Genomic DNA, 18,115 nt, shown 5'->3' on the forward strand with positions numbered 1-18,115 from the left:
GGAGGCTTAAAATTGGCGATTGAGTCAGACACTACTAGAAGCTTGCCTTTCAACCAGTGCAGCCACATGGCAAAGGATGATGTCAAGATATAAAGCCACGCTTTAACAGTAAATGAAGTAATGTTCTTTTGGGTTTTCAAGAACACTAACTTTATGAATCTATATACTTACCCTAATCTTTCTCATGAGTTCATGTTTCCAACTGGCCACTTGAGACCCTTCTCCATGATCACTCTCTAGGTCACTAAGAAGACAGTGGCCAGGTAAATCTGAGAGAATTGCAGTCCAGTGAGACTTTAATCCTGGTGGGGACTTGGAAGAGATGGCAAAATACGGAAACCATGGCAGAGCCAACTAATAAAGTACGACATGGGCAGAAGGTTGAAATTCAGTGGCCATGTAGCTACTGTGGCCACCCCACCCCTCCAACAATGAGAAAACACTTTCAGCAGCAAAACATTCCTGAGCTCCTAATGCATGCTTGCCTGGCATTTGTTGTCGCTTTTGTAGTGTATGGCCTTCTCAATGGCAATATTGAATATTCAGAAGACAGAATTCAGGGTCTGCAGCTGAGCTTGCCTAAGGCTAGCATAAGCTGACCTTATTCATGAGCCTACCTAATATGTGTATCTCACAGGACCTTGGGGACACCTCTCTGAATCCTTTTAGCACTTGGCTCATATTTGCCTGTATAATTTCTCATCCTAGATTTCAAACCTCTTGAAGGCAGATGCCATCATATGCTGTCATATGCAAGTCAGTGTTTCAACACACGCTTTGCATCAGCCATTCTACAAAGTAGGTACGTTATCTGACCAAGAGCTGCAAAATCAAAATAGACTAAACATACATACTGAATAGTTTTTCAAAGACTCCATGTTATATTAAGTCTAAACAGACAACAAATTATTGTCTTCTCTCTCAGGCACTTTGTTTGGCTCCAGAAATATGGTGTTATGACAGACTATGTCTCTGTCCTCACAGAGTTACAACCAGTCACAGGAGAAAGACATCATACACCTATTACAAAAATGAAATGAGTAATCTCAAGTATAGAAAATATTGCGAAAGAAAAGTACAAAAATGTGCAAAATTATAACCATTGTATACCCTAACCAAATACCTAGACATCTGTATTACTTAACTTACACATTCAAATGGTTTACCAAAAAACACCAGTATGCCTCTCTTCTCTTTTCAAAATATAATAATGGTTACCTGTACCTCAAAAGAGCTAGTATAAGTGAAAGAATCCAGTGGTTTTCTAACCAAACATCTCTCAACTTAACTCTCCAATAATTTGCCTTAAATGTGCCAATATCTCATATGAGCAAGTTAGGGGAACAAATATGACCCCTCTGCTCAAATCTTTTCATTTCTTCATTGGCTTCTGATCTCTGAGCATCCTAACCAAATCTTTAATATGAATCCTTCCAGCCCCTACTCACTTCTCCAGCCTCATCCAACCCATCTGCCCCCTGTGTTCTGGTCTACAGTGCTTCAATGCAACCTGCATGCTCCCTTATACCTGAGGGCCTTGTCCCCACTGTCCCTCACCTGGGAGGCTCTCTTCCTTTCTGCCCCTCTGCGCATCAGGTCTCAATTCAAAACTGACTTCCTCAGGAGCTTCTGCCTTTGGCATCCCACCTATGATTGCGAACAAGGTGCCTGTTTGTTCTGATGTTCATTACATTTATAATTTTACAGTTATTCAGGGGAGTATTAGATTAATATTGGTCTCTCTCACTAGACTTAAATTCTAGGTAGAAAAGAACCATACATTTCTAAATAGTGCTTTATCTTCAGTGCCTGAAACAGAACCTCACACATAAGAGGCATATAAAGACACAAGTTGAGTGAATAAAGAAAAGCACCAATATTTATTAAATATCTTTCTGTTTCTACATCTAGCAGATTTAAGAGTAAGTGCTCTTAAGAGGAAAATTAATATTCTTCCTCAAAATTACATTATGAGAATTAAATCTTATTTAGAAATGAATATAGAGTCTGTAAGGTAATTGTCTTAATACAAGGATTTATAATTCACCCTTTAGATTGGGTAATAAAACCACGAATAAGGAAATAAAAAAACAAACAAGACACATCATACCACTACATGATAAACAGCAGAAAATAATGATTCCATTGTAGTTTCCTTCTAACCATGAAGAGAACAAGAACAATTCTTAAATTTGTATCCAACAGACATTGTGCACACACAGCAGGGGAAGAGACACAACCACAGAGTTTGGGTTGCCAGGGAGAGGCAAGTGGACAGCCAGGGACTTTGTGTCCCTGTATTCCATACTTCCCAGCCACAGAGATATTGGAATGGTGTGATCCTGGAAGGACCTAGTGGTTCCTATGTGTGCCCTATGTCACCCAGCATTACCCACTACAGTATGCCACCCATATGGAAGATATATTAGATTAATAAGAGGACAATCTGGGCCATCTCCTCATCAAATAACACTGGGGGCATAGACTACAAATGGAGAGCTTCACAACCTGCCTCCTTCTGTCCTCTCCACTTTTATCCCTAGGGCATCACCCCACCCAATTCCCTAGAGGAAATCTACTACCAATTCTGGAACTCATGTCAGATCTCTTCACAACTCTTTGACTTTGAGGATTTGGCATTCCCCTGCCCAAAAGCTCAGGGAGCCTGCTGCTTACCAGACCCAGCACAGGGATCACCTCTGCCAGCACCCTTTGTAGACAGCATGGCAGCACTCCTCTGTGACCTGCAGCATTTTGTTCACACCTGAGTGGGCCCTGAGCCTTCCTGGATTAAACACCAGATATTTTTGTCTTTAAAAAAAAGTTCACTGTAGGCCATAATTCTGTGTCTGGCTGAAGTATGATTTTGAACTACATGTTCCAGCCAGACTCCACCCAGGAAAGCAGAAACCATCCAAGTTATCTCAAACATAAAGAATTTAATATAGGCAATTGTTTATACAGATGTTAGGAGAACTAACAAACGAAAGAAGATTTTAAAAGGGGACCCAGAAATTATCAGTAACAGAAAATGACTGCTGTCCATTAGATGGAATAATGATACTGGCAGAAGATGGCATTACTAGTAACTAAAGGAATTGGTTGTCTCGTGAGGGTGCATCATTATTAGTGGTTTTCTGATAGGAGCTATAATCATGAAGAACAAGGCTTTCCAGGGGGAGAGACATCTGCTCCTATGAACCTGCCCAGAAAGAGAAATACCCTGGCTTCTCCCTGCCTCTCATCTTCCAATAGAGCTTCCCTCTGGCCAAATCTACCCAGATACCAATGTCAAAGCAACTAGAAAACACAGTCCCTTGTGACTCACAGCCAAGGAGGGAAAGGCAGAATGGAAAAATGACAAGCATATACTATGTGAGGCCAGTGAGCCCATCACTTGGGCTAAGTCACTGCCACCTGGAGCAAAACATGGAAGTGAGTGTTACGCATCATGAATCCTTTGGGTTGTAATTACACCCCTAGATTGGTTTCCTCCATTAGACTATGTGCTTCACCATAATAGAGTTATATCCCTATTTTTATCTGAATACCTACCACATTATTTGACATATTCTAGGCTCAAAGTAAATAAATGCCCATAAATCACCAATCTTGTGGGTTTACAACATACTCTGACTTGGCATTTCACTCACAATTTTCATTCTGTTGACTATTAATTCAAAGAGCTATTAATGCGTATTACCAGTAAATAGGACCACGCCATTCCCAAGTAAGTTTGTGAAACACAATGTTAAAGTTAAGCCAATTTCGTTATTCCAGAATTATTCAGCGCTATTAAAAGGTGCCTGGAGAGGGAATTATGGTATTATGTAACATGTTTTCAATACAGATGACTACAGAACACTCTTTTAAAAGGCCTAATATTATGCAAGGAAATCAAGTAAGGGGACATTGTCTTAAATGTCATTACATTGGTGGTATTTCTTTATTTTTCCTTGGAAATATTCCCATGAAGGTCATATTCTGTAGATCCTCATGTCACTACTAAGAAATTAAAACTAAATAATATATCAAATATTAATTGAACATATCAGGTGTTGTTTATTCCAGTCACTGTAGGCCTCGAAGAAAAATGTTATACTTCCTGCTTGTTGAAAGAAATAAGAAAAACATAAAATCATAAATGGAATTTCATTTTTTAATCAAAAAATATTGTTTTACATATTTCAGTACACTGTAATACAAAAAGCTGTCTGATTTTATTAAAAATCTGAGACAAATGAAAGGTAAATTATTTACTAAAGTATAAGCAGGTCAGTTCTGGAGCTTACATTACTATTTAAACTTCATAAATTCTAAGAACAAATCACTAACTGGAGTTACATCTACCATATAAAGAAAGATACCAAATTCTCCAATAATACATCAGCAATATTAACAACCAAAGCTGGGTAATGCTGTGTTCAACTATACTACCCTTTAAAAATAACTATTCAAAGACCCTTAAGAAATCCCTGGACTCCTTTAGTATGATTTAGCTGAAACTTTAAAAGTTCTATTTTATTGATCTACATTGACAAAGTAGAACATTGCCCTTCATTTTATAAGAGGGACATGAAGTCCTTAGATTCATTATTGAAGAAATGTATCCTCCAAAATTAACATTATCTTTAGTTTTAAAGGATTACTACAAAGGTTTTTCTCAGTGGGTACTTATATTAGAAAATTTGGCCAGTATGCAATCTTTTGCTGAATAATTTTTAAAAAACAGTATGTTTGTTTTGGCATTCTTCCTAGTACAAATTGCACTATTAACATTAAACTGTAATATATTTTTTGACATGTGGCAAAAATTTGCGACATCATATTTTATAACAGTGTTTCCATTGTATCAGAAACGTAAAGGAAGAGTAAAAGACATAATCAAAATATTCACCTACTATATGTTAAGAGACTTACTCTTCACAATAGTCAAAATCCTGCATTCTAAATATTAGGTAGAATTTCAATTAACACTAAAATTTGATGGTGATAATATTCACAACCAATTCAGTAACTAATAGGATAACTTCAGGTGTCACTCTAAAATTCAGTGTTCTCATCTGTAAAAAAAAAAAAAAAGAATTAATTAACTGCTCCACTGTAGTGAAATGGAAGCTGAATCACAAGTCTCTTGAGGGTTCTGGGCCTAAATGAGTTAGGGAAATATTTGATGCTGTGTTCCAACTCATTTTCCCCAGACTGGCAATGTGCATCAATGTACCAAAGGCTCAATAAAGTTCTGCTGTAATGTAGGCTACTAACTCTCCATAACGAAGTGTTTCTCAAATCTACTTATCCTACAACTGTTTTGCTTTTTCCTATTAGCATACATTGATACACTCAGGAATTCATGTTTCTCAGAACACAATTGAGGATTATATTTTAAGAGAGCAACAAGAAGCCAGATATGGTGGTGCATACATATATTTCCAGCACTCTGGGAGATGAGGCAAAAGACAGCTAGTTCAAGCTCAGCCTGGGCTACTTAGTGACTTAGTGAAACTCTATTTCAAAACTGAAACAAAAAAATGTTGAAAAGACCTGGGGATATATGTCAGTGCAAAGGCCCTGGGTTCCATATCTGTATTTAAGGAAGGGGAGAGGGAAAAGAGAGAGTGAGAGTGAGAGTGAATAATAAGATCAATTCTAATGACATAAAGAATAAAAGTTTTGCACTAATGTCTGTATTCCTTCTGATTATAACCAATACTCAGTAAGCCACCCTTGCCAAGCTGGTGTTCAAGCACTAATGGTGTACAGTGATGGCCTTGTGTGGAGTCCAAATTTTATGCATCTTGTATATGATACAAGTTAATGTAAAGATTTCTTCAGTGTATTTTTAAAATCCTTTTTATGGGAATGGTTATGAATTCACATTTCTCTGCTGGTAGCCTTTGTGACTAACAACATATTTTTACAAGACAACTAACTAGGTAGCAGTATCTCTATTAGTGGGGCTAAATAATCCATAATGACCTTGGCCTCGGTGATCTCTATTATGACTGTGTTAGCTAGTGGTAACAAAAGGAAGTAAATGAAATACCAGATCACTCTCTCAGACTGTTCTCTGCAAAAACAAATGGAGAATTGGACCATGTTTAAAAAAAAATCTAATCATTCTAAGGAAAAAATACTGCAAAGCAGTTAACAAGTACAATGAATAACTTTTTATTCCACATTTTTTAAGAATTATCATCATTATTTACTTCAGAGATATAATGTTATGAAGTAAAAACCAGTAACACAAAATTGGGGGGAAAAAACTGAGTAATATGGCAGAAAACAGGTCAGAGATCTGAAGGTATTATAGCTAAACACAAACCAGCAACATTACATTGTCTCAGACTGAAGGAGGCAACACAATCCTAGGAATGGTGGCGGGATTTATCATTTACACCTGGAGTCATAAATCAAAATACAGTCTTTCTATAGGGACCGTATGGAAAATATTTGATTTTCCTTCTGCTTTATGAGTGTATCACTTAAGGTTAGCAAGGTAATATAAAGGAGAAACCAATTATAGTATTAACAAGTATGTTCCTACAGCAGTTCTGGTGTTCTGTAACTCAAATCCTACTACCATTAAAATAACAGGGCCGGGGATTTAGCTCAGTGGTTTCGCCGCCTGCTGTGCAAGCGCAAGGATCCGAGTTCGATCCCTGGTATCAAAAAATAAAAAATAAAAATAAAAATAAAATAACAAGTACAGATGTAACAAGTCTAATGATTTATACTAGTTTAATAGTTGTGCAAGTCTACACACCAATACTGGCATAATTTGAGATTTCAGTAAGTAACATTGGTTTGTGATATGTAAACCATTTGGGTCTAGACCACTTGAGAAATGCCCATCAACTGGAGACTGGATAAAGAAAATATGGTTTTTTTAATAAAATGGAGTACTATTCAGCCATAAAAAATGAGAAATTAGAGACATTTATAGCTAAGTGGATGCACATTGAGGCGATACTCTTAAGTGAAATAAATAGGACACACATGTGTAAATACTGAATAGTTTCTCTGGTGTGAGAAACTGAAAGTGTAAATAAGGACTAAAACATATAATAGGCAATGTGAAATAGGAAGAAAAGGGGCAAAGGGGAAGGAAGTGGGAGGGGTGGGGGAAAGGATAGAAGGGAACGGAATTAATATAAGAAAATGGAAAAATAGGAACAAAATCTTGTAAATAGGGAGGAATGGAGGGGTTGAAGGGAGGGCTGGGAAAGGGTGAAAAATAAGAACCAAGAGAGATTATGTAAAGGTGCAAATTTCCAATGATGAATGTCATTATATTGTATACCTAAAATGTACCAATGATTAGAATGAATAATCGATAAGGCAAAATAGGATGAAAAGGTCCAAAGGGGTAGGGGTAGTGGGAGGGGCAGGGGAAAGGAAAGAAGGGAAAGGAAAAATGATGAGAAATGGAAAAAATGGAAATAAAGTCTTTGTAAATAGGGAAGGGTGGAGGGGATGAAGGGAGGGCTAGGAATGGGGAAAAAATAAGAACCAAGATGCATCATGTAAAGGTATGAGTTCCCAATGAGAAATGTAATTGTGTTGTATACCTACAATGTACCAATAAAAGAATTTAACAACAACAGCAAAAAGTCCTCAACCTCAGTCCCACCCAGACCTGCCAAACACACACTCTGGGGCAGGGCCCTGAACTCTCCATGTATTGAGAGAGAATTTCAGAGAACGGAGAAAAGAAGAAGAAGAAATGGAAGCAGGATGATGTGCTTCACCAACACCAAACTACAGAGGTGGGACCTTTTCCATAGCCCAGTTAGAGATATTTATATCAGGTCATGACACAAATAAATTCTAAGTTCTGAAAGTCAGCCATCTACCAGAAGTCACATTTTCTAAAATATGAAATACTTAGCTTAGAACAGGGTTTTCAAGGCATGGCCCCAAACAGTACAGGTATCACCTGGGAAACTTATTAGAAATGCAAACTATCAGGTCCCCCACCAAATTAACTGAATCAGAAACACAGAATGGGCCCCAAGCACTCCATGTTAAAATTCTTACAGGTAATTCTTATGCATGTTAAAATTTTAAAACTGCAGGCTTAGAACTCCAGATAACTCACTGAGCCATATACAGTAGGTCAGAGGGAGCTAAATGAGACAGAGTAATTAGTAATCTATAAGATGCAATTTAAAGAGGAGCAAAAAAAGCCCTTCTTGCTCCTTCAACTGGCCTAAAAAGCTCCAAAATGTTGTAAAATGAGAGTATGACACTGTCACTAAAATGTCACCATGCCCACTAATACGCCAACACTTATTATTGATTCAGCTATTACTTGTGAAAGCTGTGATAGCTTTCCTTTATATCTCTGGATATAGAGGAAAGCACCACATGGCATAGCATATGACAGGTCAGGCTTAAAGTAGGTAAGGAAAGAAGAGTCCCTGAGAATCATCCTAAAGGGATGAAAGACATGCTCATGTGAGACTTTCCAGTGGGAAAACTCTGGAAAGGCAATGATGCTTGTGGCACACAGAGAAAGGGATGCCCAAAGTCACACTCTATCATCATTACTGTCTTGAGCAGCACTTAACTATCAATTAGCTGAGGAGATGGTGTCCCTGGCTTCAAAGACTAGCACAGTGTCTAAATTGGAAAAGCAGTCTTTTGCTGCTGGATAGCATTATGCACCCATTTTATACATATATGTGACTCACATTCAAACTAAACATGGAATGATATGTTAATAAATTTGGAGCGCTCTTTGAAACTCTCTCAATCCTGAACTAGGCATTTTTAAAATGAAATTTATACAATCAGATCCTGATTATTTGCAAGCACAAGTTCACAGAACTTATACATAGTTTTTATACGTTTTTGCAGTGTTCTTACCGGTTTCACATACACAGCACATAAATACAATATCAAAAAGCTTCTGCATACATCAAAAAGTTTTTTTTAAACTCTGCTGAAGTCCTAAATGACCACAGCAATATTTGAAAGTACGTAATTTGATAAAGAACAAAACAACATTAAAACCTCTATTTTCTCAAATCCTCCTTATCATACTATATATTAACATTTTATTATAATTATGTTTTTCAATGCCTTTCTATATACCCTTTTAAAAACTCAGTTGAGGGTAAAACTCAATTCACACTGTTTTTTTTTTAATTTATGCCATAAACAAACCTTATGAAATGGAGATGGTATCAATTAAAGTTTATGTACAAGTTACCACATGACAAGTAATCATCATTGATTCCTTGAGTAATCTATGATAAGTTGCAAATGTCTATTTTCAAAAGACCCACTTATGTTGTTCTATCAGTCAACCGATGACATTTTAACCTCTAACCAACCATAGCAAAAAGATTCAAAATTAAGGTTGACACTTTGTCCTTTAATTTGTTCCAAAGTACTGCAGGGGTTTTTACTGCCTGATGTTCCACCATATGTGCAGACTCTAGATACAGCCGGTGGGGTTAAGCAGGATGCCTCTGTATTTTGCCATTCTCCTGCTTCCTGTTGTTTTTGGAGCAACCCTCACTTTAGCTAAACATACCCCTTCTGGGCAAATCATTTTTAGAAGAGAATCTGCAGCGTACCCTGTATGCTGATTACATTTCAGAAACATTATAGTCTATGAGATTCACAGAACTCACTGGTTTGACATTTTGCAGTCTTTATAGAACCCACCGATTTTATGAAAAATTTAACAAAAATTATAAAACTACTTACCACACAAGTTTTATAAATAAAAATCCACTTATCAAATGAACAACAGGAGAAACTATTTTTGAAATGTTTTGTTTTGCATCTGATAGTGGTTACTGGCAGATTTTCAAAACCTTTTCCAAATGCAAGTTAATTTTAATTCCAAAGTTACTATTATCTTTGATAACAGGCATATTTACTTACTTGTACTCTTAAGAGGTCAAAACCAGAAAAAGCTTCTTAGTTTTACATTCAGAACTATTTTTGCCTGATAGGAGAAACATGTGAAAAACAAGAGAATATCAACTACAAGCAAATTACATCCTTAGCTTAGTCTCAATAACTCTTCCCAAGCCAGAGTTCGTGAAAAAACATCCACGAAGAAAAAACATGGACCATCTTAAAATATATATAACTTTCTCAATTGTCTATCCCCTTGGGTATTTTGTAAAGTAGAACATTTAGCTCTATATAATTCCAAAAAATCTATACATAGCTTAGAGAGAGAAGCATAAATCTCTTGGGTCTCAGATTCACTTCCTGTTGCCTTCTTTCATTATACGTTTAAAGATAATCAATAAAAACTGATTTCTCTTTGTAAGCATTTTCTATGCTGCCAGAAATAATAGCAGTCTCTGCCCTAAAATAGAGAAAAACAGAAAGTAATATTTACCATAAGAGAAGAAAATGAAACTGCTTAAGCATTTTCCTGAGCCAAGAGAAACAAATAGCAAATCCAGTTGATTCTTTAAAAAAAAAAAATGTTTAAATACTCTTGGCATTAGTACTATTCTAAAAATCTGTGGTATCTATCAACAAGTTTTCCAACTCTGCATTTACATTTCTACTTTCAACAAAAACTTCATGTTTCCTAATATATTTAATATATTTCTGTGTAAATATACATATTACAGGCAAGATTTTTGTCACTGATGAATACAGAACCAGTAAGGAGAGGACTGTTAGGGTCCCCAGAGCAGACTAGGATGCAAAACCACAGGAAAAAAAAACTGAGGAGGACAAAGTTAATTTAGGGTAAGGAATTAGAAGACTGGAAACGAATCTACCCCTTGTGTCAAAAGACAAAACTTTCTGCCACATGCATTTTCAGCACACATAAAACATTACTGGAATGCTTTATATTAAAGCGTCTGGAATAACCAATTGGGATTCTCTAATATGTACACACTATCTCAGAACTATTCGTTTTTAATGTGTTTTCTTCTGTGTTCTTCACGAAAGACTGTAAGGCAATACCAAATGGGAGAGTAGTAGACTTTTACTTTGTCATGAAGTTACAAATACATTTTATAAGTTTTCCAGGTTTCCTATTTCCCTTCAGTCTGCACTATCTGTGGAGGTTGTCATATTTCACAAGAGTGAACTGTAAATCACACAAGTTTAGCCAGTCAGGTTGAAGAATGAAGGTGAAAAGCACAGTGGAAAATACATAAAGTCCAATTAAAACCATATGACCAGAAATATTGAAGCAACACTTGCTGGAGAAAAGCCAAGTAAAAAATCAAAACGTTCTTGGTGTTAGTGAAACTATCCAGTCCATCTGGGACGAGCACACATCATTCACTATATAGAGTATAACCCCCCGCTCCCCGACCAGCAAAAGCACCCAGGGAAGTTGAATCCTAGCACAGTAATTAAGCCTATAGAGATCTTTTTACCGTAGTTAAGTTTATAGTTGTTAATATAAAACTGATTTATCATTTGAAGCAATAATACTTATTGAGAAATATAGTTAAAGATTGGACAAGGGTCAATTTTACATCCAATGAGAAGTATTGATGGTTTATGACAATGTTAAATCAAAAACCTTTTCCATTTTCCTATAAACCTCTGCCTCTAAAGACTAAGTATTCCAGTTAAGTCAAGGATAATCCAATTGCCCATAGTCAGACAGAAAAAACAAGTAGCCATAAAATCCAAACTATCTCTCCTACTACATATATCACTATAGGTGGTACTTAGCAAGCCAATGATGCATATGTCTAAGGATGTACAGAAATTAAGAGCTCTTTAAGCTGTAAAGCAACTCCAGTAAAAATCTTTCTCTCTGGCAGCCTATGATAAAAGCCATTCCATATCTATTTCTCCTGTGCATTCCAAGTGTCAATTACAATAATCTCAGTAGACAAATGAAATATAATTTTCAATATTCCTTTGGGATTCTGGCAAACAACTCAAATGTAGTAAGTCACTTACCCCCTAGAAACTGAATTCCTCCAGCCACTCTTCCTACTGTCCGGGAGATGAGCTCAGACACACAACAACCCATGAGGGCCGTGAGCGCCACCAGAAGGAGCAGGCCACAGCCCAGGCCGGTCACTATGGTACAGATCCTCCATTCTGCACTGGGGATGCCCTGGAAGGAGGCATATCGCCCACATTCCTCCACCATCACCATCATCTGCCGACTCTCATCATGCACAGGATAGGAGCATCTCCGGAAAGTACCAAAGGACACTGGCTTGCCCAGCTGTGATCCCCAGAGCCAGTAAGGCATAAAGAACCCCACACAGGAGGTGGTAGCACAAAGAAAAGAAAGGAAAGCCCAGATCACCCCTGTACAAGTCAGGCTGGATGCCATCTTTCACCAAACTGGGCAAGGAGGACTGAAGTCAATGTTCTGGGAATGCAGGAGTGAGTAAAGGTGTGAAATCACCAGGAAACCGCAGGTAATCCACAGTTCTGAAAGCAGGGAGTGTCTATTAGCAAACTGGATCTTCAGCCCTACTGGGCATCAACTTCCCATCCTCTGTAGTACTGATGACGGTCCCTGGTAAACAAACAGTAATATGGAATATTAAAAGTTAAATACTTTTAGAGAAATGCTAACACACATTTGGTCTGTAAATTTAAGTTAATAAACATTCAAACTTGCCTCAACACTTCAAAAGTGAGAAGAACTAATTCTCTCTGTAAGCTTCACTATAATTCAATTTCTGTCTAACCCGATCAAAATTTTTTCATGTCTTTATTTCTTGTAAATGCTCCCAAATTAACTCTGACAGCTATTTACTTAAAGAAATACATGACTTCTATTTGCCAAGCCAGGGAATTCATTTCACTTACTCACATTAAAAGTAACGTAACATTTTTACTGGCAGTAAACATAATTCAGGATATTAAAATAAAATGAACCATACTATCATTTGTTTACTTTGCTTGCAAATTCACACTCACTGTGGCAACTCTCCTGTGCCCTTTTAACTGTGCATTAACTTTCTGAGCCCAAATAAAATAATTAGGATAACTTTCCCCCATGGAAGAATATCATAAATTCAACAAACAATATAGACCATCTAGGCAACTACATTAGATAGAACTATTATCAGACACTCCCAAGTACTCAATCAATCAGTAGCATCTGAGAATTCCTTCAGTCTTAAAAACTATCTCCTCAGGTAAAAGAAAGCCTGTGTGTGTGTCTTATTTTCACATCTACTCTTCTGATTCATTAGTTCCCATGATTTCATGGGAATCATTTCCCCTGATGAACTATTGTCTAACCCGAAAGGTAACACGTGCTTTTTAATACCTGACATCAAATACCAGTCACTCAAATGGTTGCAGGTACATATACAGTACTTCTGCTCCTGCCATACAAAACGAGTTCCTGAACGCTTTCTCACACTTTCCATAATGAACACAGACACACACAGGACATCCACGGTAGAGTTACAGCCTGAACTCCTTTCTAACTCCAGCTTTAAGGGTCCACAGCAAACCTTTTTCCTTTATCCTTTCACCATCTCCTCCCCAGATGTCTCTGGGTATAATTCGAAGAGACCCGCAGCCACCTTTTTTTTTTTTTTTTAATTGTCAGCTGCAGTCACTGGCTGAAGTTGGTCTGCCTGGGCCAGAAGGCTGGGGAAGACCAGCAGGGGGTGGCGTGAGAAAGGGGGGCCCTCGCCTCCAGGGAGTCTAGGAACAAGAACACATTCGGCCCCCCGAGATTGCCTCTGTCACCCGCCCACCCGTGGAAACACAATGATCCCACAATTCTAAAACAGGGAGAGGGGGACTCTCCAGCGGTTTAAAGGGGAACTAAGGCGAAGCATGGGAAGGCAGCAACCCCCGGAGGCGGACGCGACAGCAGACGCGGCAGGCCGGCAGAGCCCACGGAGAGCCGGGCTCAGGGGGTCCGGGAGCGGGGCCCGGGCAGCCTTGCGCTCTACTCACATGGCCGGCGGGCGGCGGCCACCTCCTCTCCCGGGTCCCGGGCGCTCCACAACTTGCTGTCTTTCCGGGACGGAACATCCAACGACCTGGGACCGTCCTTGTCTTCCTCGCGCAGTCCAGAAGCCGCAGAGCCCGGGGCAAACGGGAGGGTGGGGTGGAGACCTCACTCGGTGGAGCCGGCCTGCGCGCCGAGGAGCGGCTGGGCTGCACCGCCTCCTCCTGCCGCCCGGCCTCCGCCCCCTCCTGTCCCCTCCCCTCGACGGCAGAGACGGCGAGGACGCGCGCCACCGCCCACAAGGGCAGAGCCCCCCCGGGGCGGCTCCGAGCGGCTCCGGGGCTTCGCCGGCGGCTGGTCCCCTGCACCACACCCTGCCTTCCCGGGCCGTCTCCTGGAGGCTGAGGAGCTGGCGAAGTTGCTGGTCTTAGAGGGTGCTCCCTCGGGCGCGGCAGGAGACCGAGTCCCTGTTTGCTTTTTGGGCCGAGGACTTGGGTTGTAGTTTTTCTACCGCAGCAGGAGACTTAGACGGGAAGGAGGGCCTTAAAGAGTAGGGAAAGGGGTCTGCTGAGCTTTAGGGGATCTTGGGAAGCGGTCTTTTTGGAAGGCGATGAGCAAGGCGGGTGTGGACATGGGAGTGGAAGAGAGCGAGAGCACAGGTCTCCAAGGGGGCAGCTAGCTTTCCAGACAGGCCGGGGAGAAGCCGAGGGAGTCATCTAAGGAGCCTCTCCAGGAAGAGAGATAAACCTCTTCGGCTATCTCTGTCAAGGCAGTCTTCTCCTTCTCCATCGTTCTTCCTCCTTTCTCCCTCCGCTCCCCAGTCCTCTCTTCTCCCCGTTCCTCTCTGTCTTTCTCTCTCCCTTCCCTTTGGTCCCCTGACCTCCCTTCTTTTCCACCCCTCTTCCTTCTACTCAGTGGTAATAGTCGATATCAGCTTTGGATTTCTTCTCTGAAAAACAGCTAATTTTTATTTTTCCTCTCGACATGGGGTCTGTTTTTACTTGTCATTAATACTAACTCCTTTGGAAGTTTAGAGCTAGATTTAGTGGATGACTGTGGGCGTCAGCTGAAGATAGTATTTTAAGAAACACACCATCTGGGAATAGCAGTTTTTGAAGTAGGTACTTTCCCCAGATACAGTTTTGGTGATATATCTTTTCAAAGTAGTTGAAATAAAAGGATAGGTTCATACTTTGTATAAACTTTGTAATAAATTTTCAAATTACACCATTTAACTAACCATGATGGTGTACATTTTTTTACAACTACAGTTGGATATGTGTGTTCTTTCGTTATTAGTTTGGAAGGCTTTAAGTAATTGGTTCCAATCCTTTTAAAGTCATAGGTCTTTATAAGAATAAGAAGAAACTAATAAGCATCCTGGGGGGGGATATATAGTTTTATCATAAAGTTCACAAAAGGGAGGAGAAATATGCCCTCCAAGAGATATTTGGCAAAATCTGGAGATATTTTTGGTTAGCAGAACAGGGAAGCATTACTGGCATCTAGTGGATAAAAGCCAAGAATCCTGATAAAATATTCAGGGCAGCCCCTGAGATGATTGCCCAGAGGGTCAGAAGAGCCAAGGTTGAGAAAACCTGTCTCAGTGATGTCAGATGACTCTATGTCCTGAAGTGCATCCATGAATCACAGGCTCAGAATCCTTGATTTAAGTGTATTTTTAATTTAAGTTGTTATAATTCTGCTTGTCCAAATTACCAGTTACTGAATTCAGTGGCACCGTAATGACTGGTCTGACTTCAGTTAGGTACCACACCCTTGGTTATTACACAGAATCTTCACATCTACATAATGCAAAGGTAGAAGATATGATCATATAAAGGCAAAATAATAATAGATTCAGACTCACCTCCAGTGCAGCCTGCTGGGAAAATTGGTCTAGGTTACTTTCTCAAGCTTGGAAAAGCTTTAACTACTTGAGATAGGAAGACATTAATGGCAATCATGGTTACTGCAGCTTGAGTCTTTGCAGTGTGTTATTACACTAAGGTTTATTATTACATTACTGTATTTCATCCTCAAAAGACTATAAAGTTGCAATTGTTATTTTACAGAGAGGATAAGTAGTTTACCAAAAAAGTTACAGGTAAAAGGTGGACTTTTAAAAGTTTCATTATTTGCATTCTGTTAAATAATAAATGCCATCAGAGAGAGATTCTAAGACAAGAAAGAAACCAAATTCTTAAATTTCTGCCAAGATACAAGCAATATTAATTATTTGTGAAAGCCTTGTGTGCAATATACTGGAACTCAAATTTCTAGCCTAAATGAGTGAATTTGGATAAATAGTGACCTTTCTGTTATCTCATTTGTAAAAAGAGCTTGATTTTTAATGTTGCCTTAGCTCATGACTCTCACATTATGATTATATAAGAATTCAGATTTCAGAAAATGTTTCAGGATCATCTCATCTTGTTTGACTGCATAATTTTACAGATGAGGAAACAGGCTCAGAATCTTTCCAGGATCTCATCCAAGACAGAGGGCTGGAGTCCATGTATCTGGATTCCTCTCTTCATCCCACTCTGTAATTATCTTCCCAAACTATAAAATTTTCTGAATTACTCTTTGGGTTCTTGCATGCATACTTTATAAGCAGAATGCATCATAACATCTTTAAAACCCTTGTGTTACATTTGCACCTTCAAAGAATCTTTAAATTATTTCACAGCCAGAATTTCCCACATAGCAGATGTCGCTTAGACCTCCTGTTCCACGTTTGGGTTCCCAGTGTGTTTGGATAGCAGTCCTCTTCAGTCATAAGATGAGATCATAGATACAAAAGTATGTGGAATGCTGTAAAATATTTATGACAACAATATTAGCTACCCAATACTAATTCTAAATCCTTTCTCCCTTGCTCACCAGGCACTCTTCTAGCCTCCCTTAAAGTTAATAATAGATACTTGATCCCCTTCTAGGTCAGTTGAGTTCACTAAGGGACCTCTGAGGAAGACCGAATTCACTAATAAGGAAGCATGAGGGAATAGTTGTGTCACTGTCGTGGCTGTGAGATGTTGGCAGTGCGGCAGCCGTCTTGTGATCATGAGAAGGGAGAATGTCACAGAGACATAATCCAGCATCATAATACTGTAGAGCTATTCACCTCCTTTTGAAATTTTTAAAAAAGTAAATTGTAGATTGTTATTATGGTTTAAGTACCTGTGAGTTGAATTTACTTTTAGTAGCTGAAGGCATTCCTAATTGATAAAGCATGGTACAGATAAGCTATATACTTAATGACAGGAAGTAGGTATTAGTCAACAATGTATCTCAGAGTTTGATGATAGTAGGTAGATATTCAATAATTGAATGTGAACAGATGGTGTTAATGAATAGATCAGTATTATGATTAATATCACTGTTCTACTGCAACCTACAAAGTGGATATTTACCTTTAAACAAATGGAGTGTGATGTGTGAAATTACAGAAGGAATGTGATAGTAATAATAGGTACCATGGAAATAATCACTTCTGACCATTGGAGAAAGGTCAGAAAAGAATTTTTTTAGTTCACAACAGCCAAATGCTATTCTTTGGCTGATACTATGTCATTTTCTACTCTCTGCCCTACAGAAGTGTTAAACACTAAAATCTCCATTTTCCAGGCTTCATTGAAGTTTGCATGGCCATGTGACAGCTCTGACCAGTGTGTGCTAGTCCCATTGTATTCACTTGCTATTTCTTCCAGCCCAGAAAATGGCTATGAGAGCATCTGTCTTTCCACATGTGATAACAGGCATGAAGGTAAAAGTCAACACACTGAGAATGAGGAAATAAAATTGGTGAAAAGAGTTGAGATCCTCCATGTCTTCATTAGGCTGCTATATTATCCTTGGACTTCTAGAGGAGAGACCAATAACCCTTTCCTGTTTAAGTCCCTGTCATTACCTGTCAGATTGTTCACAATGAACCTTTTCTTACAGTCAAAGAGCCAGAACCAGAGCGAAATGGATTAGATGCAGCACGCAGAGGTGCAGGCAGAGCAGAGAGGAGAGAATGATGTCAGCACAGACACTGTCAGGTAAATGGTGAATGTGTCAGGCCCTCATTGTCTACAGCCTATGTTGGAGATGATGGACCCGCCTTAAAGAGTGGCAAGAGAATTGGGAACAGCCGTGGAAACAGTTTATGAAATATGTCTACTTTGAATGCGAAGCTTTGAACAATTGAGAAAGACAGAAGTTCTCAGCATCCTACAATGG

At 39.0% G+C, this 18,115-nt stretch overlaps 2 protein-coding genes and 1 long non-coding RNA gene across 3 annotated transcripts in view; 1 reads left to right on the plus strand and 2 right to left on the minus strand.

Annotated features, from left to right (window-relative positions):
• Lhfpl6 (LHFPL tetraspan subfamily member 6) overlaps positions 1 to 14,084 on the minus strand; it is a 259,448-nt gene extending 245,364 nt beyond the window's left edge. The window contains exons 1-2 of the mRNA XM_004844111.4: positions 13,894 to 14,084; positions 11,914 to 12,487 (exon numbers count right to left, since the gene is read on the minus strand). Coding sequence (XP_004844168.1) covers positions 11,914 to 12,298 — 385 coding nt within the window. The 5' untranslated portion in view covers positions 12,299 to 12,487; positions 13,894 to 14,084. The remainder of the gene's footprint in view (positions 1 to 11,913; positions 12,488 to 13,893) is intronic.
• Positions 4,142 to 11,907, minus strand: LOC147821716 (uncharacterized). Its single transcript, XR_015446656.1, has 2 exons — positions 9,901 to 11,907; positions 4,142 to 5,063 (listed from the first exon to the last, which is right to left on the minus strand). It is a non-coding gene; the product is annotated as an uncharacterized LOC147821716 (long non-coding RNA).
• Positions 13,205 to 18,115, plus strand: part of LOC106009344 (uncharacterized) — a 33,412-nt gene continuing 28,501 nt past the window's right edge. The window contains exons 1-3 of the mRNA XM_087199535.1: positions 13,205 to 13,228; positions 13,764 to 14,322; positions 17,837 to 17,934. Of these exons, the coding sequence (XP_087055661.1) occupies positions 13,205 to 13,228; positions 13,764 to 14,322; positions 17,837 to 17,913 (660 nt within the window). The 3' untranslated portion in view covers positions 17,914 to 17,934. The remainder of the gene's footprint in view (positions 13,229 to 13,763; positions 14,323 to 17,836; positions 17,935 to 18,115) is intronic.

This window comes from Heterocephalus glaber, unplaced genomic scaffold, assembly GCF_053883595.1.
Source record: "Heterocephalus glaber isolate CG9 unplaced genomic scaffold, H.glaber_assembly_v1.0 deba00001720, whole genome shotgun sequence".
NCBI classification, from domain to species: Eukaryota; Metazoa; Chordata; class Mammalia; order Rodentia; family Bathyergidae; genus Heterocephalus; species Heterocephalus glaber.